Here is a 26,251-nt window from a genome sequence, read left to right on the forward strand (position 1 = left end):
GCGCTTATCAGAATGTTCGCGGATGCTTTGCATGTTCACGGAATGTTGAGATGAAATCATCGGATGGATTCGGTCGCTGCTACGGACTATGGTACGGGTTTGACCCACGGTCAATAGAACAGCAACATTGGGTGTGAAAAATATTTTGATCTTCCGGCCAGCTGACCCTGTCAGCTGATCGATATTGTATTGTTGTTAAAAGAGTGCTTCTTTGTGAAGTTTTTTAAATGATCGATTTGCGCCTTTTTTGCGATCGTTTAATGTTATGACTGATCGATACTTTTTCATTTCTCTTGAACCATGACAGCTGAATTTATCAAGCTACAATAAATCAATGTGATTTCCTTGCCAATAAACAGAGTTTACGAGATGAAGAGATTTAAAGAGCTGAATTTATCAAGTTACAATAAATCATTGTTACTTCCATAGTAATAAACAAAGTCTACGAGATGAAGAGATTTAAAGAGTTCTAGAAAATGAGAAGACTTCCTGATCTTCCCGCTCCCCTAAAAATCCAGTTCAACTTGAAAAGTATCCAGAAATGGTTGAAACTTTTCTCAGCCCAACCCAGAGGGCAAGGAAAGCTCTTCTGGCCAATGCTGGTAGAATCGTGGTGGTGCACTGTTGTGACTTCCAGCCCTGCTTCATAACGAGTCAGCATTAATCAACCGGTCGTTGCCTTGCCATTAATCAGTGCTATCGCGAATCGTCGTGTATACGGCACGTCGATCACCTGATCCACCTGGGACATCGACCTTGAGGGTAATTTTCGGCGTCATCTTACTCTACGGAAAACCGGGGGATTGGGGAGGAAAGAAGGAAAAGGAAGGGGAAATATGTGGCGCGTACCAAACCACCCCAACCCACCCCAGCGTCATTGTTTCAGGTCATTTCGTTTTCCCGCGCATTCGCTCATACGCGCCATGAAGTTGACTGCTGACCGTTGGTTGACGTTCGTTTCGATTTTTTCCCTTTGTTTTTTTTTCTTCTTCACTTCCGTTGTCTGCTCTGGTTTTTCGCTTTTCTCGGTCGTTCGTTACGATTTGCTGATTTGTGCGTGATTGTTCGGTTTTTTTTTGTTTTTGTTATGCTGTTGTTGGACGATCTTCTCTCGTCCCTCAATCATTTATGTTTTTTTTTGTTTTATTTCACTTGTTGAGCTGTTCGCGGCAACTTCGGTCCGGTTTTCGCTTTTTTGCACTTTTGTTTTTTTTTGCTGTTGTTTGCACGTTTTTGGCCGAGAAAAATTAATATACTGGTATGGTTTTATCATTCGTGGTAATAAAAGCAGATAAAAGGTGAAAAAAAGAAAGGAAAACACTTTTTGGTTTGGCATGTCTTGCGTTGACGACGTCACCGAGTGGGTTTATAATTCGTTTTCTATATTTTTTTCTGACAGTTTTTTGTTATCCATATAAAACTCGTATCATACATTCAGCAAATCGTTCGTACGGTAATGGTTTTTACTTTCTTTTTGATGTGAAATTCAAGTGTTTCGGTCATATGTTTGAAAGCTTTCGATTTTTGTTCAGTACTGTTCTTCTTTCAGTACTGAATAATATACTTAATTAACTATTTATTCATTTAAAACAATAATATGTGTCATTAACATTAAGGAATGAATTTTGATATGAAATTTAAATTCTACGCTTTAGACATGCATCAAACTAAATCGCAAAAGCGAATGGTAAATCTTTATCTTTCCTTTATAAAAATGAAGTCATAACAATTCATCATTCCACTATCATCCAGGAGCAATCGTTAAAGTTTTGAAATGTTTCGATGACGGTTCGGTACCAAAACTAGATTTCAGCTTAGATGAAACTCGCCCGATACGAAGACCGACACGAGGTTGGATGTTTTGATTTGCATAATTGGGCCACTGGTGGCTACCAAGCGGTTATGCGTTTCCCGAGTGTTTGTGAAAAATGTATCCGCGATAAATAATATATCGGTAAATTCTTCCCAAAGAACAAATTCCCGCTAGCGCTGAAAATGTTGAAGATTGATCAATCAATCAACTGAACCGATTGAAGCGTTCGTTCATGACGGCGACTCAAATTGGCCTCACTCGGCCACTGGTTTTGCACTATTTTTAGAAATGAATAACAACAGCTCGGAACAAAAGAAAGTTTAATAAAACAGTGATGGCGGACGTATGCAATTTGGTGCTTTAATGGATTTATCATCACCCTTAGTCAAGACCGAATCAATTTCTTCGATTCTTTGAAGCGATTGATGCAAATTGATGAGTTGATATGATGGCTGGTTGGCATTTATAGCCGGTTTATAGTATTTGTTTTGGTTTGTTTTAGTAGCAAGACATTGGAAAAGTTATTTTCTGTTTTCTTTCGATGAAGTTTCCGGCTTTGTGATGAGTTGATGTTTTGAGTTGATGTTGAAGTCTTTACCAAAGCATTTTCATGTAGATGAAGCCACTTTCTTCCTATAACTTAGTTTTGTTTTAATCTAGATCTTCGTTAGAATTTCATTACATTATTGTAATCATGTTTCTTATTGTTCTATTTTTATTTTTATTTCTTTATTTATTCATTTCAAAAAACTAAAAATAAGGGATAACGGGTAGATTAATTTCCATGCTCAAGCAAATCTATTTGTATGAAAATAAACGTTTGCTTATCACACATGTGGGTCAGCATTTGTGCAGCCATCCATCTAAAAGCCCTGACCAAAACGATCAGTCACAGATCGTTGCGTAATAATGTACCGAAACATCGTTTGCGCCAATTCACCTCACCGCTTGACATCGCTTGCGTAAGAACTAGTTCGCTAGATAAGATTGTAAACGCTGCGGTCTGATAGTGTGGTACGTATATGGTGCGTCGTACTAATAACATTTTTTGTTGTTAAAATATTTGCCCTTCGATCCGAACGCGAGCTTATCAGCACTGACCGTACCGACCGGAGACAGTATGGCTAACGCGGTGCTCTGATGAGATTTGGTTGAATGGATGAAGCGCTGCTATCAACACCTAGCTTCACTTACTAAGCTCCATTGTGTTTTTTTTTGTTTGGCAGGAAGTTTAAATCCTCGCCCGATTTGTAGCACCATTGTGACGGAGGTTTGGTTAGAACTGGTGGTCCGCCATGTTGATGATTTATGTGAAACTGAGCTTATCGGTGTTATGGAAGTTGTTTTGCTCGAAAGAAATTTTTGACTTATTATTTAGGCTGTGGTTCCGTTTCGCAATGATGTGATGTGTCACTCGTTAAACTGGTCTAATCTGTTTTGGGGACTATAAGTGGATGTTTTTCGCAGATTTGTGTTCTTTACTGTATTTACACAAATCTCAGTTGTACTATCATGTGTCTACGTTATTGTAACGATTTGTTTGGAATTTGTTTCACCCTGTAAACATGGAAAAATGGATGAACTTTAAGTTCAAGACATTAATGGCTCCGCTACATTTATGTGGCTTCAATACTGTAGGAAGACTTGCTGTCTTTGTGTTATTTCTAATGATACTTGGAAAATTTTCAGGACTCCACAACAACTCATCACCTCTACCCCTGTGATTTCATTTAAAAAAATAATGAATATTAAGCCAAAGTTTAGGTTCGTTTAGTTCAATATACTACAATAATGTTTCTGGTAGGAAAATAAAATAAAATCTCATTAACAGCTTTCCAATTTAGGCGGAGACAATGTTGATATGTCCTCCTCCTGCTCTGTATGATGAGTTTGAGTAGCGTTGGTTGCCAATTTGTTAGGTTATGTTTATGCTACGTTTCTCCACACACACACACACGTACACTTCTGCTAACAACGGTTCGGTCTAAGTCTCCAGGCTTAGGTAGTTGTTTTACTTCTTGTCATACCATTTTACCTTTTAATCCGCTACTGCCAGCTCACTCGACACGCTGCCCGCAAGCGATGCAGTGACATCTAAGGATGGTGCTTTGTTGAGTTTTGCCTACGTAGGCAATTATTCATGCAACGGTTCCGATTTTTCGCCTTCCGCTGCAAGCAAACAACAACAGTCGTCGGCCTTTGTCGTCTGGCAGTGTAATGCTCCGGCTGGGCTATGCTGTGGCAAGGAATATGCAGTGATTGATGTGTGGTTGTGTGTATGTAGGCTGCCTTCGCGTATGCAGCAATTGTGGCAGCTTCCTTCTTCCAAGTGCATTACGGAAGGGTACTTGTGTGCCAGGGTGGCACAGTTGCCGGAGATGCATTTATGCTGTATGTTGCCCCGTTTCCTTCCTGCTCCACGCTCTGGTGCAGTGGAGTGGCTGATGCCGAGAAGCAGACAGCGATAGAGTTACTTACGGAAAAGGCTTTCCAAAACCGGCACACGTCGCTCTCTGGAGGCTGTTCCGTACCGGTGTAATCGTAACGATGGATTAGTGTTTATTGTTGTGCAAAAATATGGAACGAATAGGTAACGTCAGCGTTTTGCGTGGGTGAAAGCAAACGTACTGGAAAAGAGGATGAAGCAACTGCATCGTGTTGCAAGGTTGCATCGTGGCTCTTTAGGATTTTATTAACAATTACAAATTCGCATAAATTCTTGAACTTTTAAAACGTAATTGCTGTGAAAAAATAAATTTCAATTAGTTTAAAAGTTCCCTTATTTTGTTTAAGAAAAAAACCAATAATAACCGATTTTCATTTCATAAATTGTACATTTTTGAAAGCTATTACAGGGTTTTTAAGTTCAACTGGCAAAGTTGATTTATAAATAATTTTTTTAAAGTAGATCTACAATTCTTTGTACTTTCTGGAACTTTTTCAAGTTGAAATCGATTCTGTTGAAAGCTCTGGAAAATGTTATTCAGAGTCAAAGTCATCATGAACAAGGTTTAGAAAGTGTAATGGATATAATGGATCTACCTCCATATATTCTTCAAGGATTTCTGGAATCCTTCTCAATTTCCAGAAACTTTGTAAAATGCAATCGATTCTAACTTCTTCACTAAATCTTGGTGAGGTATTCAAGGTATTATGAAAAGTCTCATCAGAAATACCTTTACATATTCGGAGTCAATTTTAACAGAAATCCAGACAAAGCTCCAACTTTGCCACTTGATCTTGAAAACCTTGTAACCTTATACGTCTAATTGGTGATTATTTTGACGGTAGTTTATACCCCTCTGCGTGTATGGAAACTGTCCATGAGGTTTTACACATATTTTGATAGAAGTAATAATTTTCTAATGCAATTTAAACCATCGTCTTCGCGTTGCGTCGAATGAACACCGTAATTTTCCTCGAGCAAGTATCAAATCCCTCACCCTTAATCGGACGTAGCTGAAAAAGAATCCGACGTACGGTACTTTGGCCGTACTGATTGACGTGAATTATGGGAAAGTCAACCCACAACCCTACTAACCAATCACGATGATGATGCATTCAGAAACGACGGGCCGGCCATCCATCGGCATTCGGTCGTCCATCGACCACGATCGCAGAAGGTTTCGATAACATTGCCCTTTTCCCGGGCGCAGCACACCGCACACACACAGTCTCCGGTCGCTTGGTAATGTGGCTGCAGGCGCTTAGCTTAGATTTAACCCGCACTCGTTTGGTTGATATTGAAGGGTAGAAAAGAATTTATATATATAAAAGCCAGAAACTGCAATCGACGTCGACCGATGTCCAATTTTGAAGACCACATCGAAAGGTAAGCGCGAGCAGATTGAAGCACAGCACAGGCGAAAGGTTCGGTGTAGGAAGGATGTCAGATTATGCGGCGCTTAGCCCGGCTACATACACACACCCACCCACCCGCTTTTGGGCTCCAGTGCAACGGGGGTGGGATGCACTGTCAAGGCGCAAATGGTTCGATGCACTCGCCAGTGCGTTGAGCTTCCGTTGAGCAGAATCATGACACTGTTTCACGCCACATTATGTACCGTTGTGTGGATCTACCTTTTTACAACCCCCTTGTGTGGATGGGTAAAAAGGTGGTTTAGGGGTAAGAATATAATTCCGCAGTGTTTGAAATCTGCTTACCACCCTATCAACACCCGGTTGCATTGCACAAATTTCCCGTGGGATGGTTTGATCGTATTCTCGCATGTTGAATGCAGAATTGTTGTAAGTTCCTCACTATCAAGGCATTGTGGCAATGCAGAGTGTGTGCGCTTTTATCGTTGCTTCCCATTGCTCGATGCTAATTCGTACAAATGTGAATTCATTCGTGTGAACTTAACGCGCTGCCTGCGCATTCATATTATCTTTCCCCTGGAGAGATTGTAAAACATTGGATTGTGTTTAAAAGTTGTTTTTTCTCTCTCTCTCTCTGATTTGTTCAGCAACTATTTAAATGTATAGCATATAAATTGTGTCATTAAATTGAAAACTGATTTGCATCAAACACTTTCCGTGTATTCAAGCAAAAATACCCAAAAATGTACACTTTTCTTAGTTTATTTGTTAAACACAATCGTCCATATTTGCTGAACCAGACATGCTATTAGTCCATAATGCAATAATCGTTCTCGTTCCAAATTTGACCAAAGTGTGTTTTGCCGAAGGTTATGGTGTAATGCAAAAAAGTAAAACAAAATAAATAAACGACAACAAACAAACATCAAACATCGTAACTCGCTCAACAACACACAAAAAAACACAAAAAAGGAAGAAGAATATCAAAACACGAAACGAGCAGATAAAAGTAAAAACACAAAACTAAACCACGTTAACAAAGTTAAGTAATGTGTCATATTTGTCTGGTTTGATGTTGGTGTTTCACTGTGAGTGGATGTTTGTGTGTAACACAAACCAAAATTTGCATAAACCGTGGTTGCGTAAGTCGCGTGGAGGTTAGCGTGACCCACTGCTCTACACACTCGCACCTTCTTCACACACATACTCAAATCTACCTTCAGTTCTCGATTTTTGTTTTTGTTTCTCCCCAAGCCAGGAAAGGAAGGGTTTTGCCAATTTTTGGCGATTCCTGTCATCGCCAACATTTGCGTACGGTGTTAGTGTCGCTGTTTCGTTAGCATCAATATCGCGTCCTGACGATCTCGTTCGACCATATAAGCATTGGCACAGCACGCGCACCGCACATAAGTCAGTGGATGAAGTTTAGCGAAAGGAGTTGAATGAGCGGGGAATAAGCGAGGAACCCTCGGAGCATGCTTGAGGACATTGTCGTTTGAGCTGCATGTCCTCTATTTACCAACGGACATTGTAGACGAAACTTAGTAAACTGATCGCTCACTCGCCCTTTCTCTCTCTCTCGATCACCGAAAGGATCTCGTATCGATCGGACGCGATTGAGCGCAGGATTACACATTTATTTTGTATATTACGACAGAGTTTTTGTTTTTTAATGTTGTCCACAATCGACGAAAAGCGAGTAAGGTTGGAAGTTCATTTGAGTGTTACAAGCTTTTGTGGCGTCGTGTGTATTTAGAGCACTGATGTACGAGATGTTTTATGTGTGTAGATCGTTACCTCATCGGGACACGTTTTTTTCGGGGACGACGCTTGGTGTCGCACCAAAAAACCTCCAAACCAAACGTTTCATGCATCCGAGGCCGGTTCCATGTATCCATGTTGTTTCGTTGTAGCTTTTTCTTCCCCCTGTTACATTACGTTACGTTACGGCTTGCCCTCGGATTTGCTATATTTGGTGACACTTGTCAACAGACGCCTGGAACGGAGCTTGATTCTTTGTGTTTCCTTTTGTTTCCTTTTTTTCGACTGTCACCGTCACGTTGGCAGTTATTTCACCCTGCCTTACGGGGTGCTTATGTTGGTATGCATCCTGTTTTTTTTTGCTTTCAAAAATTTGCCATCGAACTGTTTTGGGGCGAGGTGTTTGTAGAGCACCGCGAATCATTTGTACGATTTGTATGGTTTCTTCGGTGACAAGCTTACACGTATGACTGGTCACTGTTACTTAAGATGGTTTCACGTCGCAAAACGGACATGGGGTTGGGTTGCGGATTTCTTAAACCTACGTCCAAAAGGAAATGTGTTGTTATTGTGTGCCCTTGGTTTGTTGGGTGTGTGTGTGTGTTGGCTCGTCCTTACGGTTGAGTTGTAATTAACAGCATTGATTTGTGACCGTGATACGTGTGATACGAACTCAGTGGAGTTCAGTGTGCGGAATTAAAACCCAGCAATAAACGGACCAAGCGGCTTTGGCTTCCGTTCTTCATTCGTGTTGAAGTCGCTAGCCATTTGTTTCTTACTCTTCGCTATAAATTACTTCATTGGAGGTATCAATTTTCGGGCTAGCTCGTATGCGAAACGTGTTAGCACCCGAAACCCAAAATGCGAAAAATTCTCGTGAATTCAAACCGATAAATCAAATAGCGAAACGTAGCGTTGGTCGAAGGATAAGCGAACATTTTTAGTAGCCGCCGGTTGTGTTCCTTAAATCTTCGGTAAATCCAATTTTGGGCTGCTTTTGTTTTATCGTTAGATTGTCCTGTGGTTTGTGGTTTTTACTAAAGCAAATTTTCAGCACAAGGTTAGTTTTGTTGAATTGGATTGTATTGGATTGGTGCTGGTTTCCTCCACGCCTAAATGGTTTAATCGCCTAAATGGTGCTGCAGAAAAAAGTTAGAAGTTATTTAGGGGTGAAGCTTTTTTGGGGATAAGGTTGTTTGTTTCCAAGGAATGTTAAAATAGAGTTTGAAAATCTTTTGTTTCGGTTCGAAGAGTTCGTTATTATAATTAATGTGAATATTGGAAAAAGGAAGAAAAAACGTTTGAAATGGTCTTGTACTCTTATGCTTTATCTACCAAATTTCACAATATTGAGATGTTACGTAGATTTATGAGATGCAACGCTGTCATATTGACTGATTGACTTGTTTGGAGTTAATCTTTGATCGCAACGGACACGCAACTGATAAATTAATACAATTTATTTGACAGAAAATTTGAAGGAGAACTCCATCATTTCATGTATTATTCTCAAAGAAATGTTCAGAGAAAATTTCAGTGTTTCTTATGCTGTTTTCATTCTTTGACAAAAAATGTTGTCAAATTTTAACATCTTCCTTTTCAATCGCTCGATAGTTGTTTCATGTTAGTTTTTTTTTAACAAATTATAAACCATTAGCTAAAATTAGCATTACTAATTCGAGCAGCTAAAGACTAGCAGTCTTTGAGCATAATAAGGAACACCCAAATTTGAAGGAGTTCGTGAAAAGGGTAACTTGAAATACAACACAAATTATGCTTTTTTTAACTTTTCATAACATCTGTTGCGCTGAATAGCACCAAGAGTGTAATTATCGTCATCATTAGCATAATAAAAAGTAGAATTTGCCAGCTGGTTGAGAAGTTCTTCCATTTTGCATTAAATTATACGTTAGTGAACTTGATAACGTTATTAACATTATCATAAGTGGAAGAAAAAAAAATATTGCCTTGGAATTAGAATGTAGAATCCTCCAATGATTACTGCTAGGAATATTCCGCTATGTTTAAATTGTTTACTTTTACTTTAGAGTTAAATTTCATGGTTTACGGACGCTCAAAGACGCTCAATTGATCGGAATAATTGTATAGAAAAAAACGGAACATTTTATAAATAACAATTTTTAACTTAAAAAAAATAGGAAGGAATAATAAAACCTCTATAAAAAAGTACTACAATCAGCTAAATTTAGATGACGCTTGTGAAACGTCAACTGGTGAAGAGATAAGCATATGCTGCTAACTCAACAACAATTGCGTTTTCACTTGTCGCTTCCTATCTCTTCAATCCCAACGGTAGAAACTCCTTGTCTGGGGCAATTGTACGAGGTCTACGTTGTGTAGTACGGAACATTTTTATAACCTCCTCCGAACACACATAGAAGACACTTTAGAGGTTTCTTTTTGTCAGATTAACCACGTGTTCGGTACGTTATAAAAGTAGGTTATTACTGCAGGTCATACATAAGATCCTAGCACCTTACAAGCGAGTTGTACCATCACCAGTTCCAAACGATTACTTTGCGGTAGATTAGAAAATAAGGAAGGCTGGTTCCATATTTATTGCCCACACTTACTGGACGCACCGATATGAGATGCGGTAAACTACTTACGCCACGCTGCCGATAAGAAACTAAACCATCGTCAGACCCATTTTTTTACGAGAGAGAGCAGAGAAGTGATAACTAGAGTGACGAACAGATAACACTCTACGGTTGGAAGTTGGAAGATTGCTACCATTCCGAAGAAAAAGGTATATCGCTTCAAAATGTTGGAAGACAAACGCAAACATACCTTCTCCTGGAACGGCCTTTATTTAACAAGCGCTTGATACGAAAAGCTTCAATATTTTTCGATGCTCTTGGTGAAAACCGTTCCCAGTCCATTTTTCCCGTGATGCTACGACAACATCATCCTTACACATTAGCTGTGTTAGGGTGAACAAATATTGACCACAATTTGAACGTCGGCGTACCGGTGCGACAAGAAGTTTCTGGGAAAGTTTCGTTTTTAAGAAGATGCGATTGCACTGTAGATCGAACGTGCTGAGTGAGTTTCTTGGATGTCGAAGATCAAGTTTACTGACCCGACATCTCGATGGGTTAATGTTTGATGTACACAAGTCGTTTGCCGTTTTGTCGATGTCCATATCGATGTCCGTGTGTCCACATATCGATGGCCTGACCGTGTGTGTCCCTATCCGATCAATCATTTTTCAGGCATTGCTTTCGGTGTGTTTGAGTTCTGTCGGTCGTAGTTTTGTGTCGCTGGTAGCCCGGATAAAGTAAACAGTGCCCCAACCGGGCAGTGATATTGATCGATCTCGTGAAAAGGTTGCATAAGACTAGCCTGTTAAGCTGTTTCCACTGTGTTGCATTCCATCGTTCGGACCTAGCTCAACAAAATCGTTTGCCATGTTGTTATGTTATCAAAGAACCTTAAAAAAGAGTACTAAATTATTAAATTTTATTTTATTTGCAGGATGGCTTCGGTGTTGTTGTTGGTGTTAATGTCAGCACTCATCTCCGCTACGATGGAAAACATTGAGGATGATCGTAGATATATATCAGCCAATGGTAAGTAAACTAAGCTGTTGTTCCTACAGGAATTCGTATGTCCTAGTTCTTACAATCAAACGAAAAGCCTTATGTTCATCTTGACTATCCTTTCTGTCTCCTGAATGTATGCTTGCGCTATGTTCTAATTTTGGTTTTGTGCAAAAGCTAATGTAAAATGAAAAGCGACTATTCAGTATTTGTGTTGCGTTTCGTTCATATGTGACGGGTTTTGTTGTGTAAAAATTCTATAGGCAGCTTGAAAAGCGAGCATGAAAGGTACGAAAAGTGAGAGCCACATGTTAACGAATATAGAACGGAGCAAAATTCTTGTTTTATTCACGTTTTATGCACTAGCGTGTGTTTTTAGTCTGCACTTTCGCTTGATGAAAGCTATTCAACGTGTGTTTTTCGCGACATGCGCCACACATATGAGCTGTTCGATGAATAGCACCATTCTGCAGGAGTGTAAAATGTTGTTTACAAATAGCTTCGAGCTACTTTCGCGACTTAAAACAAGTGCTACATGAAGAGAGCCTGTCTTGTCTAAGGATTTGTTTTAGAGCATGTGATTTAGCGAAGTAAAACTTGGTATATTATACTAGTTAGAAAATTATTGTTGAAATATATACCAAAAAGAGTCTCGACACGATACACAACGCCCCAACAGTTGTAGCTAAGCAATGTTAGAAGTTATCTAAGTGACACCGTATTGGATTTATTGCCATTCTGTCTGTTGCGAAACTGTTTGCACACTTGCCCTGAAGTGTTTACATTACACGTGGTGCAAGATGCTTTGTGGTGGGGTGTGGACACCAATGCAATGACGGACCCTTCCTGCAGTATGGCTTCAATAGTAGCTAGGAAGTGTGATAACGCTCGAGTATATGATAAGATTTTCTGCAATCATTCCTAGCCAAACGGTGACTTCCAACCATTGTCCGTAGCGAAACGTAAGTTCTCATGCAAAATGTCACGTACACCATCGGTTTAGGGAAACGAAACATACGGTTTTGCTTGGTAATATGTTTATTTTGTATGTCATTCGCATGTAGAAGGAGAAATGGGAACGTGTCAAGCTATCGGGAAAATAATGTTTGAACAGTGTAAGCCGCTATTCTTAACTTATCCGTGTTTAACGCACGAGCTATATTTGATATTTTGTTTGATAACATGATAACAAACTCGCGGAAAGATTAATGCAACGCTCAATGGTTTAAGGTAGCTTGTAGTATTGGGTGAATTTGATTCAGATTCATGAATCTGGAAGAATCTTTGTCATCTGCAAATGACTCTATTCTGAAGATTCTTGAATCCTTAAAGTTTCATGAATCCTCAAAGTTTCATAACTCTCTAAAGATTCATAAATCTCCAAAGATTCATGACTATGCAAAGATTCTTGAATCCTCAAAGTTTTATGAATCGCCAAAGATTCTTGAATCCTCAAAGTTTCATTAATCTTCAAAGATTCTTGAATCCTCATAGATTTGGATTTGGTAGCGACTGTGGCCCAACACAACAGAACGGGTGGGTTTGAAATCCCATCCGGACCGTACCAAACTACGTAGAAATGTCTAAATTGCTGGAGCTAAACATTGAGAATTCTTACACGTCCAATCGTGTAAAGCTTGGAGTCGCTACCATCTACATATATCTTTGATCAGTTCTGAATGAATCTTTGAGAATTCATGAATCTTTTTGGGAGTCGTCTCATAATTTGAATTATTCTTCACAGAAGATTTATAGGAATTACTTTTTTCATTAAATTCATGAAGCACAACATGAGGCAGCTTGAGAGCAGCAAAAACAATCATCATAAAATTATTAAACAAGAACGTTGTTCGCCGTTAATTTGGCATCCTTTCTACATGTCTCACTTTTTCATCGATTAACCAGTGACATCTTTATTTTCAACTTTCAAGGATGGTTCTTTCGCTTTTGGACCAAAACACCTCTTTCTTTCGGCTGCTCCCGATGGTTTCCTTCTGTTCCAGCCTCAAGCGGCAGTAAGCGTGTCAGCTAATATGCAGTTTTTAATATCCACGAATCAATTAATGCACACAGCATTTCGAACATTTCAGGTGTTCAGCCCATGGGGCGAACATAAAGGGGAGCTAGTGAGTAGGTGCGGTTGAGGAGGAACACAAAATCGTCATCCAACTGGTCAACCATAAAATTTAAAATGGATCGTAAAACCGTAAAGCGTCATAACCGTTTACATTGCCTGCTAACCGAAGGCCAATTAAGGCCATTTTGGAGATAAATGCGTTGTATAATATTTCCATAACCATCTCCCCTGGCACGGTCAAAAACCCGCCCGAGTCCGAGTGTCACGTTCGGTGCTGTTTTGGGTCGTGTGCCATCAGCCCCGCTTCGTGGCCGGTAGGAGAAGCAACATTTCGTTTCACTTTTAATCGGTGCACCAAGGGTTTGAGACACTTCCATTTCATTAGCCCGCTCGAAATTGGCAAGTTGGTTGGGTTTCTTAAACGCTTTTCTTCGCTCTCTCTCTCTTTCGGCTGTTGTTGATTCACGGCTTGATTGGTCTTGAAAATGGTGCACCCGCGATTGGGGTGCCTTAGTTCAAGCTGGCGTTGATCGATCGAACCTGCTTGCGCGGGAAAGGAATAAGGTGAAATACGGAAACCTGCAACAACCGTTTTGTGCCGGGACAAAAACGCCATTCCAATGTGTCTGGAGCGACGGATCAATGTGCACACAACGATTGCGGATCATGCCTCGCCCGTATCGTGTCTCGATCGACATGTTCGGCTTGGGTTTTGGGACGACCTGAAACTGAAACTGGACAGAAATCGGTATCTTGAAACCACCGTTTGACGGTACACTTGATGCGTGTCTTCGGGGAAGATTTCTGTTGCGGAATTTTCTCTACCGAGCAATCTGCAATCGCTTCCAATGCAAGTCAGTCAAGTATCCTTCTTAGTGATTGATCGAGCTCGAATAGCGAGAGAGACAGACAGAGAGAAAGAACAAGAGTTTATCAGAGGAATGTCTTTGCATACCATTCAAGGTAAAAGTGTGCAGTTTGTCGTTGTTTTGTTTTTGGTATAACCCCTTCAACTGGTCCAACTTGACACGAACTCGGTGTTGGTACGATCTCTTTTTTGCGCCATTTCGGAACTTCAATACCTCCCAATGGTTTGGTCCATGTAGGAAATGTCATTGACGTAAACGGTATTGACTTGACGGAAGGTTGGGTGCCGTGTTTTCCGAAGCAATCCCAAAAATCATGACACCGTACACACAATTCGGCCAAACTGAAACTCTGTTCATTGCTGACGTGGTCTGACATTGAAATGTGGCGCAAAAGAATTGAGAATTTTCGTTACGGTGTTAAATTTATAGTTTATTTCTCAACTTGCATTTGTCACCGAACGGGACACGTTGGTAGTTTGGATAATTCCTTGGGCTATTTATCCACTTAAAAGTTTTTGTTTTGGAAGAACAGATTGTACAATTGTTTCCATTCGAGTGATCTCGGTAGTGATGCTTATCGTGGGTGCATTTTTCCGGTACCGTAAGCGCCACCACCTTCCTGCTATCCGTCAATGTCATCTTGCGGCAGAGTGCACTTAGAGCGATACTAGTCTCACGTGTAATTTACGCTCCACGATATACGTTTCTCAGCCATCCAACGATGGTTGTACAATTTGCTGTGTGTTCGAGGATCATCATCATGCTTTGGTAGAAGACGAAGAATATGGGAGAAAGAGAGAGTGTGTAAGGAAGTAAAAAAAGACCCCCAAAACCTGACCCAACCGTCCGGATCAGATGATGACGATTATGATAACGATAATAGGGTAGTTGAATGGTCTGTTGGTTGCGCTTTTAAAAGAGAAGGAAGAAGGAAAAAAACATGTTCCACTGCTTACTTCCGGATCGTGCCCTCTTGCGCATCAACTCTCTCACAACGATACCGTCGGGAGTTCGTCGCTCGTCACACGGTGCAGTCTTTTGATTAATGACGCCTTTGAATTACGATAAATTTTCATTGCAAATTTGACAGAATGCAACAGTTGGGCCGGTTTTGGCGACCGGTCGGGATAGTTCATATGTGAAGTTGTATGTGTATGTGTATATGTAAGCTTAAGTCGGTACACATACAAAGAGTATGGTGCCCGTAGCTGCTGTTTTGATTTATGGCGAAAGATTACGGTTTCTTACGGCCACTCTCCGGTACCGGTGCCCGGATGGTTTTGTCAGCCTTTCTTCCGTCAGTACGTCCATCAGAAAGGTTTGCTTCACTTTGGCTGTGGCAGCAGGCGAGCAGAAACGGACGGTCGATCTATCGTACAATTGCGGGTTGAATCAGCGTACAAATCGATGTCTCGAACTGACCACAGCACAGCTACAACATACTTGCTGCTTCACACACATGCTTCGGTTGGTGCAACCGATTGCTGCCATGTCGGTATCGATTTTCCCGCAACAGAACGGCATAACTGCATACCGGTGCAGCTTCCTTTCAAGGGTTGCTCGTACTTCACCAATCCAGTACCGGTCAATCGGTATGGAAGCCATGTACGGGCTAGTGGTACGAAAACGTGGGGCGAAGCAACCGTGGAAACATGCACACACTTCGATCTCGATCTTGATTCTCCCGTCATCGTCATGTGCGCCGGTTTTTCACTGGCATTCCCTGGCGTACGCTCCCGCTAGCCGCGTATAACTGTCAATTTGTACGTCCCGTCATTGTGGCGAGGAAGCGCGATAACACCCTGCAGCTGGTATAAGGATCAAACAAAACAGAAGCGTTCCTTGTGAATGGTGTGATGTTGAGCAGAATCTCGGTATCCAATCATCCATTGAAAAACATCAGCAGTGGATTGAGTGTGGGATAACCTTATGTCAATAAGAAGGAACACTTGAAAGGGAACCATTTTTTGTTTTGTTTTGCCCATTTGCGTACGAAACAACAAATCTCAACAAGACTTTTATTATCCCGTGCCTAGCGTTCGATACTGGCGTGAAGATGGGAAATGATGGTGCAGATAACACTCGACCAAGAAGACGGCACCTTACCCTCCCCCCCCCCCCCTTTCTCATTCCAGCGGGTACGGAATTTTTAAATCAAACAAATGATTTAAACTACCCACTGACCAGAACCCTTAAGGGCGGAACGGTGTAAATGGTGGGAAATAATGCAGAAATATAATTTAAAACCCATCCCCATTTCCATTGTGCACTCTTCGAATGTAACGGGAACCAATTGCGGGATGGTACAGCCCATAATTTAGCTGCAACCATTGCAAAAGGGAAGTTTATTGCCATGGGACAAACAAAAGACTCAAACACAGAAGCGACGAACCCGAAGGACGCTGCGTGTATGCTTTAGTTGCGCAAGCAAAGATGATTGGCTACCGGGGAAGGGGGATGGGGGGAAGTAAAAATTAAATTATCAAAATTAAGGCCATAAATGTGTAATCAATTATTAAGGCGATGAAACAGCAGCAAAACCCCGTCACCAGCGTGTGTTTGTGTGTGAAAGTTTATTTTTCCCTTTTAGAACGAAGCAATGTTTTGTGGTTTTGCTTTCCTTTTTTTGGTCATGTTTGGTCGCCACTGACCCATTTTCTCATGAAGCTTCATCTCAGTTTGCATCTTGTTTCATTATTGACAGAAGCTCAAATCTTACCAAGAGAACTACACATTCTACAATGGCCTGGAGCTATTCACACAAAAACAGGTTGTCGGAAGAATGTTTGCCAGCATTTTTGGTTTCTTTTTTTTGCCAGAAGAAAGTCTTGTTGGTTCTGTTCCCTGTTTGCTGCTTTCTTTCGCACAATACCACCAAGTGACGAATTACACAAATTACATATTCTTTCACTTCGTACCTCGTGAGAAAGGACGCGCCGAAACCTTGAGAGTTTTGACGAGTTTCCGACTGTGGTTACGGCAAACACAGTGCAATTTCTTTCATTAACTCGTTTTTGGTCCGTTGGCGAAAGGATGGTCCAACAGTTGTAATAACAGATGTTTTCATGATAATTGAACACGATTTAATTACTATTCATTCGAATCAATCTTATTTAGCGCGGTTATGTTGAATGGAGTTGAAACTTAAAAACAAAAACCTCAACAAAAGATCGCGATCGCGATCGCGACTTTATCACCACAGCACAATGATTTCGTTTTTCGAAATCTTTTCGTGTACTTCCTTTTTAAGAGCGTATGTCACCGTTTTTAGTTTTATTCGCTGATGAAATAAAGCAATTCTTTGTGGATAATATTTCATACACGGCGTCGTATGGTACCGTACAGTAAGATTACTTTTGACAGCATAAATTATTATGTCAGCGGAGCTATTGTTTTGTGCTGATTGGTTCATCATGAGTTCGATTGCTAGTTACTGTGTGAAAGAATAATTCCGCCCCCCGCTCGCCTGCCTTTTCAGAGTTCGATCGTTTGTGGTTGAGGTTTATATCGGGCGTCTTCGGTTTCGTAACGTAAACCACAAGCCCTGCGGGTGTATAACCGCACGATGGCTTTATTAAATCGCAAGCTTAGTCTGCCAAGCACGCCGGCAAGCTTGAGTCCATTCACTTTCCACAGTTTTAATCTTGTGCAGCAGGACATTTTGGTTCAATTTCGAGCTAAAGGACAGCATGCAACGATAGCTGGATGGGATCAATAAAGGGAAGATTCAGCTTTAGCATAGGACTTCGCATGAATGTTTTGTGTCGGGACTGTGGAGACTTTTCGGTTCGGCTTCGATGTGCATTTACTGGTTCAGCGCGTGTTTTTTTTGTCACACTTTAAGCCAACACTTTAATTAACTTATTTCATTTTCCACGCGTCTCCTCTTTTTTTTTTTTGGTTCGGCCTGACGTTAACTTTTCGTACACGCCGCAAAAATCGACATCGCTTTTCTTATGCTTCGACAGTTTTCGTGGGTAGTGTGTGAAAGAGAAGGAAGGAAATAGTTTCTTTTTTTTTGGGCTTCTTAATCGTATTTACGTCCTTCTCTTGCGCTGGATGCAGTTAACATTTCTTCTTGATCCCGCTGTTGCTTTCGGTCTTACGGTGTCGATGCGTTGCGCGACAGGCTCACCGGGGCAGTGCAACGAAGCGTTCCTTTTACGGTCATCTTGGTCACGGACGGTGACAACCACTGCGTCTGGCTGTCTGTCTGGGTTTTGCGGGTTTGGTACGGCCGTCTTTCGCTTCTCGCACGCCGAAGGAGCTAGAGCAACTTGCCCGAATGTGTCGTGCCTGAAACCTAGAAGATGGCGGCAATTGTCGGTAGTTTGGAGGAGATTGGACGAGCTACTTCTAAGTTTCATCTTACAGGGTCGAAGAGACCCGTTTCCTGACAGATGCTTCTGAGCAGCGCCGCGGAGGGAGGGAGAGATGTAAGGCGGAAAAACACTCGGAGCGGTAGAACCTGTCCCGGGTTTTCCTTTCGGTATGGATGTCCATACCGCAGCGAGCTCCATCATCGGGAGGTGCTTATTTACGGCACAACGCTTAAGCAATGCCACTTCATCCCGTTTAGCAAAACAACACCGAACAGACTCTTCTTTCAAGTGGTTGTCTTCTGTTGCTAGTGGCCCACCACCACAAGCGTTCCATTTGGGAAGAGAAAAAGGGGGAAAAACGGTCTGCGAAAATTGATCATACTTTCTGCTGAGGGAGAAGGAACAATTCCACGCGGAAAGAAACGCATACCTTGTAAGGTCAACAACGGAGGTTGGACACTTGTCACCACGGCTCTGCATCAGGATGCTCGAAGTGCTTGGGTTTGTTCCTGGCACCTCCAAAAGACCTAATCGCGCGATAACAAACTCCTCCGAACGGGTGTTAATTGGAAGCGTTTTACCCCAAAACCCCATACGTCTATTCCTACTATTTCCTCAGGCTACTCTGTGGTTGGTCACCAAATGCATTTGATGTAAGTTTGCCAATCCGTACCGATAGTTGGATAGTGTGTGTGTGTGTGTGTGTGAAGGTTTGAAACTCGAAAATAGATAGTGTGTTGCGGTCAAACGGAACGGAACGACGAAGACATTTGAAAGCGACCTCCAATGCCCAAGACCGGTAGTTGTCATGTTGTTGGTGGTTTGGCCAGCCAACCAAATGGCAAGTGGCTCGAAGTGGATCACCTTCCTACATGCTTTAATGGTGGTTTTGATTAAAGTACTTGATAACTGCGGGGAATCGTGTTATCGTGCTTAATGCGTGATCTACAGATCATGTTTCGATGCTGTATCGCGTACCATTTACCTTTGGTAACTCTCAATAAATAAAAGTGGAAAGAAGAAACAAAGCCATTAAGGAAATCGTTATTGATCGTACAATAACGAAGGAGAAATGTAACAATATTTAATATTCTAAAGCGAATGCAATTAAAATCCTTCGCGTGGGTAATAATTCTGTTGCAACATTCAATTAGAAAACCATCCACGGCATAGATCCATACCGCACCATTTGCTTGCATCTCATCACAACATGCGGAACAGTATGCCACATTCACTTTTTCAATGTTTCTGTTAAGTGTTCATGCTTGCGTTTTTTATGCACCATCCTATGATCGAGGTTGTCGCGTGTCGTTTTGTGTGTGTGTGTTAATGTTCGTATCATCGCGTAAAGATCACAAGAAGTTGCTTACAATTGCGCGTGGTCGGGTTTGATGGCGTTGAGCAAGAGCGACGTTATGTCGCATTGCAATGAATGCGATATGTGGTACATTAAACGAGTGTATGAATTACAGGCGTAATTAAAATATCCTGCACAGGGTGTATCATAAATTACCGCTGCAATAGGATGCCCAGGGAAGCGTGAGTGCTGTTGGGGTGTTGAGCAATGCTTTGACTTTATTCGAAAGATAGAGTCGCTTACTTCTGGTTCATTAAATCTTGTCTTCCATATCCCTTTCTTCCTACTCCCCTAGCTTGTAAGAACCATTGTTAAACCCATGCGGCAGACAATTTGACGAATAAATAAATAAATAAATAAATAAATAAATTGTCGAAGAGTGTATGATATTTTTTTTCATTATCAAGATGAAATTTTATTTTCTAAAATATATTAATATAATTGATTTTTTTTCTAACAACTTGACTCAAAAAAAAGGATCTTATTGGTAAGAAACTTCACCCATGCGATCGAACCTCCTCGGTCATAATTCGTCGACGCACAAATACACTCTACTCCACGACACTTTCGTGCACCAAAAAGGGAGGAACGAAAAGTTTCGCAAGCATAATTCACAAACTGCTTAGAACCCGTATACCACAAGCAGCACGATCATGTCGTCAGTCCCGCTGGTTTCTGTTTTTTTTGTGTGCCGTAACTCACCCTCTTCACAGCATCCTACATGTGTGCTGCATTGTCATCCAACTGGTCCGTACTCCAGCCCCAGCAGTACATTATGCTAACGTGTGCTATTTTTTTCTGTGTGTGCTACCTTTCTCGTACAAAACCCCGGTTGAAAGAACCCTTTTTTTCTGCACAATAAAACGAAAAGGAAGTTTATGCCAGAGCCTGCACACGGTCACAATCGCGGCGACCCTTCGATTCCATTGTTCTCTCGGAGTGTCGCACGGAACAACTTTGGGGGGATTTTTTTTTGCATGTGAACGACTTTGCCAAGTCGGACGGATTGGTTGGAGCACAATTTAAATAAATTGATAAAATCTTATGCAACCCTCAGGTTTGCGCGAGACACAATGCACTGTACGAATCGATTTCTAAGAGACACTTCCCGCGAATGGATAGATGCTGGAATAGGAGAGTCTTACCGTTTGGTAGAGCGATTTCTTCATTTTTTCTCCACTGCATTTACAACTGTTCTGCTTGAGTTCCGCTTACCGGGTGGAACTTGTCGATTGGCTCTACTTTACACCGTTTTTCCCCCGACTGAACTTCCACACTCGAATTCGTTCGACATTCGACTTCGAGGAATGGGGTTTTTTGAAGCAGTTTTTGCTGCTACTGCAGAATTGAAAAACCTTTACCTCTCCCATCGTTCAAGGGTGAAGGGTTGTTGTCCGCCTCTCGTACTCTAATTCCTGCAACTCCCTCCTTCACAACATTGGTTCGTAAGGGCTGTCGTTTATTCCATGCACAAATAATTAGTCTTCAATGTACAAACAAATGATCTAATGGTCGAACGTTGTTTATGATTATGAGGCAATCTTGATGAAACGATTGGCTGCAATACGAACATTAAAGTGAAGCAGTAGAACGCGGTGGCGGTGTGTCATTCGTATCGGTAAAATGAAGGCAAAAGATATAGCAGCGACTTGAGAAGAATAGGCAGTAATACGGCAGCCAGTCGGGTGCGGGAAGTTATTGATGATTATTGGTTGCATATTTGTGGAATGGTTTGCCGAGTTCGAGCTGTTTTATCGCATTTAAATTAGCCCAAGATTCTTGCTTTGCACGATGTGGTTCTTTGGGTGTATTGTTTTATTGTGATATTTTAATTAAGCAGTTTTGAAAAAGGCGGTTATTATGAAAGAGTGTTTGCTTTTCTATTTATCAGAAGGAAAAACCCCTTTCCGCACATACATACGTTCTATTAAAGTTCTTTGCTTTTGATTTACTTAATAAACCTTTGTAGCAGCGTCGTCATTTATCGCTTTGAAGAAAAAGTTCTGATGGCGAATCCGTATTTGTAAAAACAAAAGGAAAGTAAGAAACAAAAAAAAAACAATGCATTGCATTATCTTTATGGTTATTGCAATAGCAATACAGTTCACGACGTTGTGCAAGGCATATTACGGCGATGCACGCTAAAAGGTCTTTGACAATATCTTCAGCAAACAATTCGTCGCTGCCGATGTTTCGGATTCGGCGGTTGGGCGGACAAACTGCACATTTACTGATGCCATTAGCAAATCGGCAAAACGATGTGTTTTTTGCTTGTATTATTTCGCTTAATGTGCAGTTGTGCAGGAGTGCTGAAAGGAATTATTTCTTTGTGTGGTTTTGTTTTCCTTCACGCCTCGGCTCGGCGTGACTTAAGTGAACACTAGCCCTAAAAGGCGATGACAGGTCCGGATATTGGATCGCAACCGGGCGTTGACGTACGATAGTCGTCCGACGCGTGATGAGTACAGTTTGTCATCATCTTTTAATGGAAGCTTGTTTTCATTGGTGAATGAATGTGTTAAAAGAGTATTATCCAAAATGAATTCATGTTTGCAAAAAAAAAAAACAAACAAAAAACAAAGTGTCATTAATCCACCCAAGTCAGTATTTTTAATAGTAATTTATCATTTAATATTACGGAGGTATCGTGGACTAGGAAAATTTTAAATCAAAGTTTTTTTTAAATAATATTTCCATGATGAAGCATGCATAGAACTATTAAATAATAGTTTAAGAACTCAATATAAAATAATAAATATGTTATCAAATTTTAGCGAAGTGGTTGATTTTTCAATTGTCTTATTAATGAAGTTGGCGAATTTATTCAGGAATTGTTGACAAACCTATTTATAAATGGCAATTTAAATTAAAGATAATAGTTAATAATTAGAGGCGGCTCTTTGATGGATCTGTTATGTTCTACACGACATGACCAGGTATCAAATCCCATCCGGAGCGTTCCCCTATACCAAGGACTGATTACCCGGCTACATGGTAAAACTTAAGTCTAATAAGCCAGAAATGGCCGACATGACCTTAAAGGTCATTAAGCCAAGAAGAAAAAGAGAGAGACAAAGGGTGTGTGAGAGAGAAAGAGTTATTAATTAAAGTTTTTCGTACAAAAATTGCTGAAATGCTTGCATTGCTGAATGTGTCTTATTGAATTCATTAACATAAATTTCCGTTTCTTTTTCAATCGATTATTTTTACTCAAATTTTGAATTTCTCCCTTTTCAGATCTGCTTTTGACTGCGAATCGGTTTATGGATCCTAATGTGACTTCATATTCCCGAATGTTGGTCGATGTAGCCGGTGATCAAATTATCGTTGGAGCAAGGTAAGTTGATATCCATGACACAAGCAGTAAAATGTACACGTAAATTAGCATCAATTAAAAGAACTAGAAATGACAGTTGTTGGTACAGGAAATGAAGATATAAACGGATCGGATCGGAAAGAAAAATGTCGAACGATCCATATCGATTGAGGCGAGGAACAGATTTCTTTGTTGTACTTTTTGCTCGCAGCTGCTGCGTCTTATAAAATCACTGCTTACGGTCTCTCGGACACTCATGGTAGACCAACCTCCTTCCCAATGATAGCCGTAACACGGTTTCGCGATCATGATCGTTTAATGAACGATGAAAATATCATAATGACCAGTCGGGAAGTAAGTCCTGGACAACAACAAAAAAACGACAACTAAAAATCGCTTTCCGTTTTGCAATGGCAGCAGCTGCTTTCTCCACCATCGAACCGTTGCAGGCCGTTGGCTACTGGCAGAGTTATGCCGTTTTCGTTTTTGTGTTAGCATCGTTCCATCTGCTGCAGTAAAGATCGTTATTTCTTCTCTCTCTCTTGTATGTGGATGTTGTTTTCCATCCATCCAACTGTTGCTGCATGTTACGAGATTCAAAGTCCCCATATCTCCCTGTTGCTATCCCGACCCGTCTAATGGTCATTGCAGGGATCGATTTCAACGAACGTCACTTCCTTGGGGCTAGGTATTGTAACGACTGCGACGGGTTTCCGCACAAACCATTGCAGCCACGCTTCGGCTGGAATATGGTGTGGAAAGTAAAAGGTCCATCGAACCGTCATCTGCGCGGTCACTTTTGGCGATGGTGTCGAGTGTCTGTTGTGGCCGAAAAAGGTCTCACCTGCGAACTCGGAACTGGAGGATGATCACATCAGGATCCCCGGCGGGACCCACGGGTTACGAAGGTGGATCGAAGGGTTCGGCACCGGACCGGTGAGCCGCGTATGATTACTTTCATTTCACCTTCCGGTCATAATTATCGATGCCGAACAATGATCTTTCCCAGCACTTCTTCGTTTTGTTCGGATGGCCTGGGGGCACTTATCGCCCCGGACACCGCCAACGTGGTCGTGGGAGGAGTAAAATGAAATGAACAAACGGATGAATGTTGCATCGCGATGGCGTCAATCCTTCGAGCGGTTTGGAGAAGGATGATCGCCCACCAGATGGGATGGTGGGTTTTTGGGTTGGTAGAAATTCTCGCTGATCGAACGTTCGACAGTGCGGAGTGCGACTTTTAATGATGCTTGAAACAAGCTTGATTAAAAGTGTGTGAGCGTGTCGCTTGTTTATGTGGTTTTTAGGTGATTTCTTTGCCGGGGGAATTCTTCCTTTAATGATGTTCAATAACTTGGTGATGTTGATTAAAGAAAAAAAATGTCTGAATTTTACAAGATGCATTTCTGAATAGTATAGTCACCAAAATTTTTGAAAATATTTTTCATTCTTTCATGAAAGTTTTATAATAAATTTAATCCAGAAACCCTGTATTACCATATCACAAAAAATGCCATTATCTTGGCTCGGCAATATTCAAGTCTCACATATTTTCCGGAATGTGTCCATGTGAGGGAGATGCACTTTCTTTCGGGATGCACTTGTACCTGCCGTTTGCCAAATTGGTATCGCATAATTGGCACCGTAACTCAATGCATCGTATGCAAGAGGACAGCAAAAAAGGCAAAAGGAAACAATTTCGGAAAAAGAACAATCTTGGGTATGATGTTTCACGAGATTGTTCCAGCCGGCGAGAGGTAGGTGATAATGAAGGAACTAATTTACAAAAATGGAAAGAAGGCACATTTGTTGCCACTTGCTGGATGCAGTTTTGCTGCTAAACCAGTTCTTGCTTGCTCCTGCTGCTGGTGGAAAATTTGGAGAGAGAGAGAAAAAGCATCCAAGCAATTGCACTTGGACGATTGTTAACGATTGGTTATGGTTTTGGTTTTCTCATTTGTGATTTAAATAGGTGTAAGAGATAGCTCAGTATACTGACAATTACATGTCATTAAGTGAACATTGTAAGAACAGCGTTTGGTTGAATGTAGTTGAAACATGCCGAAGTAGCTGAAATAAAGAGAAGTGTTGCTTTTACGACTTTGAAACTATATTACTAAACTGTTTGTTTTCTGGATATTGTTATCACAAATGAATCCTTTTGCAGCTTCAAGCAAACTGATTGCCTTCCTTTATTGAAGTTCGCCACTTCAAAGAAAAAATGGCTTAAAAGATGTGATAAACATATGAAGTTCACCCCTTGTGTCGGGGTACCTCATGCCATTCTTCTTTAAATTTGTTCAAGGACAAAAAAACAACATTAAAAACCTGTAACTTGCAAATAGTGAAAGAATCGACTCAGGTTGCGTCTGGTTTGGCGTGCGTTTTTACGGACATTGCGTGTTCGTATGCTCGGTACGGCTTTATATTTCCAGTGTATTTCCAATGTCTTTCTTTGAAACGAATGTTCATGGTCAACTTTCGCCTTTCGTGTGTCAGAACAGGCACGTGAAGGAAGTGGAAGTGGAATGATCCAACATGGAAAATCCAGACGATGGCTTAGTGAGAATTATTTACCGCTCCGAACAAGCACTTAACTCATTATTAAATGCTGAAATAATTGTCACAATAAACGAGTTGTATTTATGAGTTTGCAGCAGGTTGCACGCCATGACGGTGGTATTGGTATTTTCTCCTCTCTTTCCATAAAAAAGGGTAGCTGAGCGTATTTAAAATATAAGGTGAGGATTTTTTTTATTTCAAAGTACATTTATTTCCAAAAACATCCATGAAGCAGATGAAAGTGGTTAAGACTTTTTTCCACGATGTAAATAAGGGTAATTTAGATAAGTCTTGCTAAAGAGAGAAGAGAAAAAAAAACAGTTAATTTGCATGTAATTCGATACGTGCGCCGGTTTTCAATCACAATCTCCACTTTCCTAATTACCTCCAATGGGGGTTAAACACATTCCAAACGCAAGAAAGTTACCGATAACATAAACACGTCGAACGACCAAATTTGCATCAAGCGCTCCGGTTCTATTCAATGTCAGCTTAATGAGCGCAGCAAATCCGTCGCTCAATCATTTCGGTTTTGATGCCAAAGTTCTTTTCCACTGTCAAGGTTTAGTGACAAAACTGGTGACGGTTGATCATTCCGGATTGCTACGGGCACAACAACAAACGGAAGAGTAAGAGAGGAAACCCGCGAAAACGGTCCTTTCGATTTGTGCCGTGTATGCGCATTTGCTGATCGTATCGGTAACTTATCGCATTTGACAGGGCGCTAGGGAAAAACTTTCTCTCCGATTTTGATTTGTCCTCCGTCAAAACGGTCACAGGGCGGGGAGGTTG

General features: G+C 41.1%; 1 protein-coding gene across 3 annotated transcripts in view; it reads left to right on the plus strand.

Annotated features, from left to right (window-relative positions):
- The window catches only part of LOC125764930 (semaphorin-5A), a 120,062-nt gene that overhangs the window by 22,267 nt on the left and 71,544 nt on the right, over positions 1 to 26,251 (plus strand). For 2 of the 3 annotated variants that reach the window (XM_049429661.1, XM_049429660.1), the window contains exons 3-4: positions 10,892 to 10,986; positions 22,819 to 22,918. In XM_049429661.1, the coding sequence (XP_049285618.1) occupies positions 10,892 to 10,986; positions 22,819 to 22,918 (195 nt within the window). Of the gene's footprint in view, positions 1 to 9,583; positions 10,164 to 10,891; positions 10,987 to 22,818; positions 22,919 to 26,251 lie in introns of those variants that run through there. The other variant, XM_049429662.1, reaches the window with a different exon arrangement.

Source organism: Anopheles funestus, chromosome 2RL (assembly GCF_943734845.2).
Source record: "Anopheles funestus chromosome 2RL, idAnoFuneDA-416_04, whole genome shotgun sequence".
NCBI lineage: Eukaryota > Metazoa > Arthropoda > Insecta > Diptera > Culicidae > Anopheles > Anopheles funestus.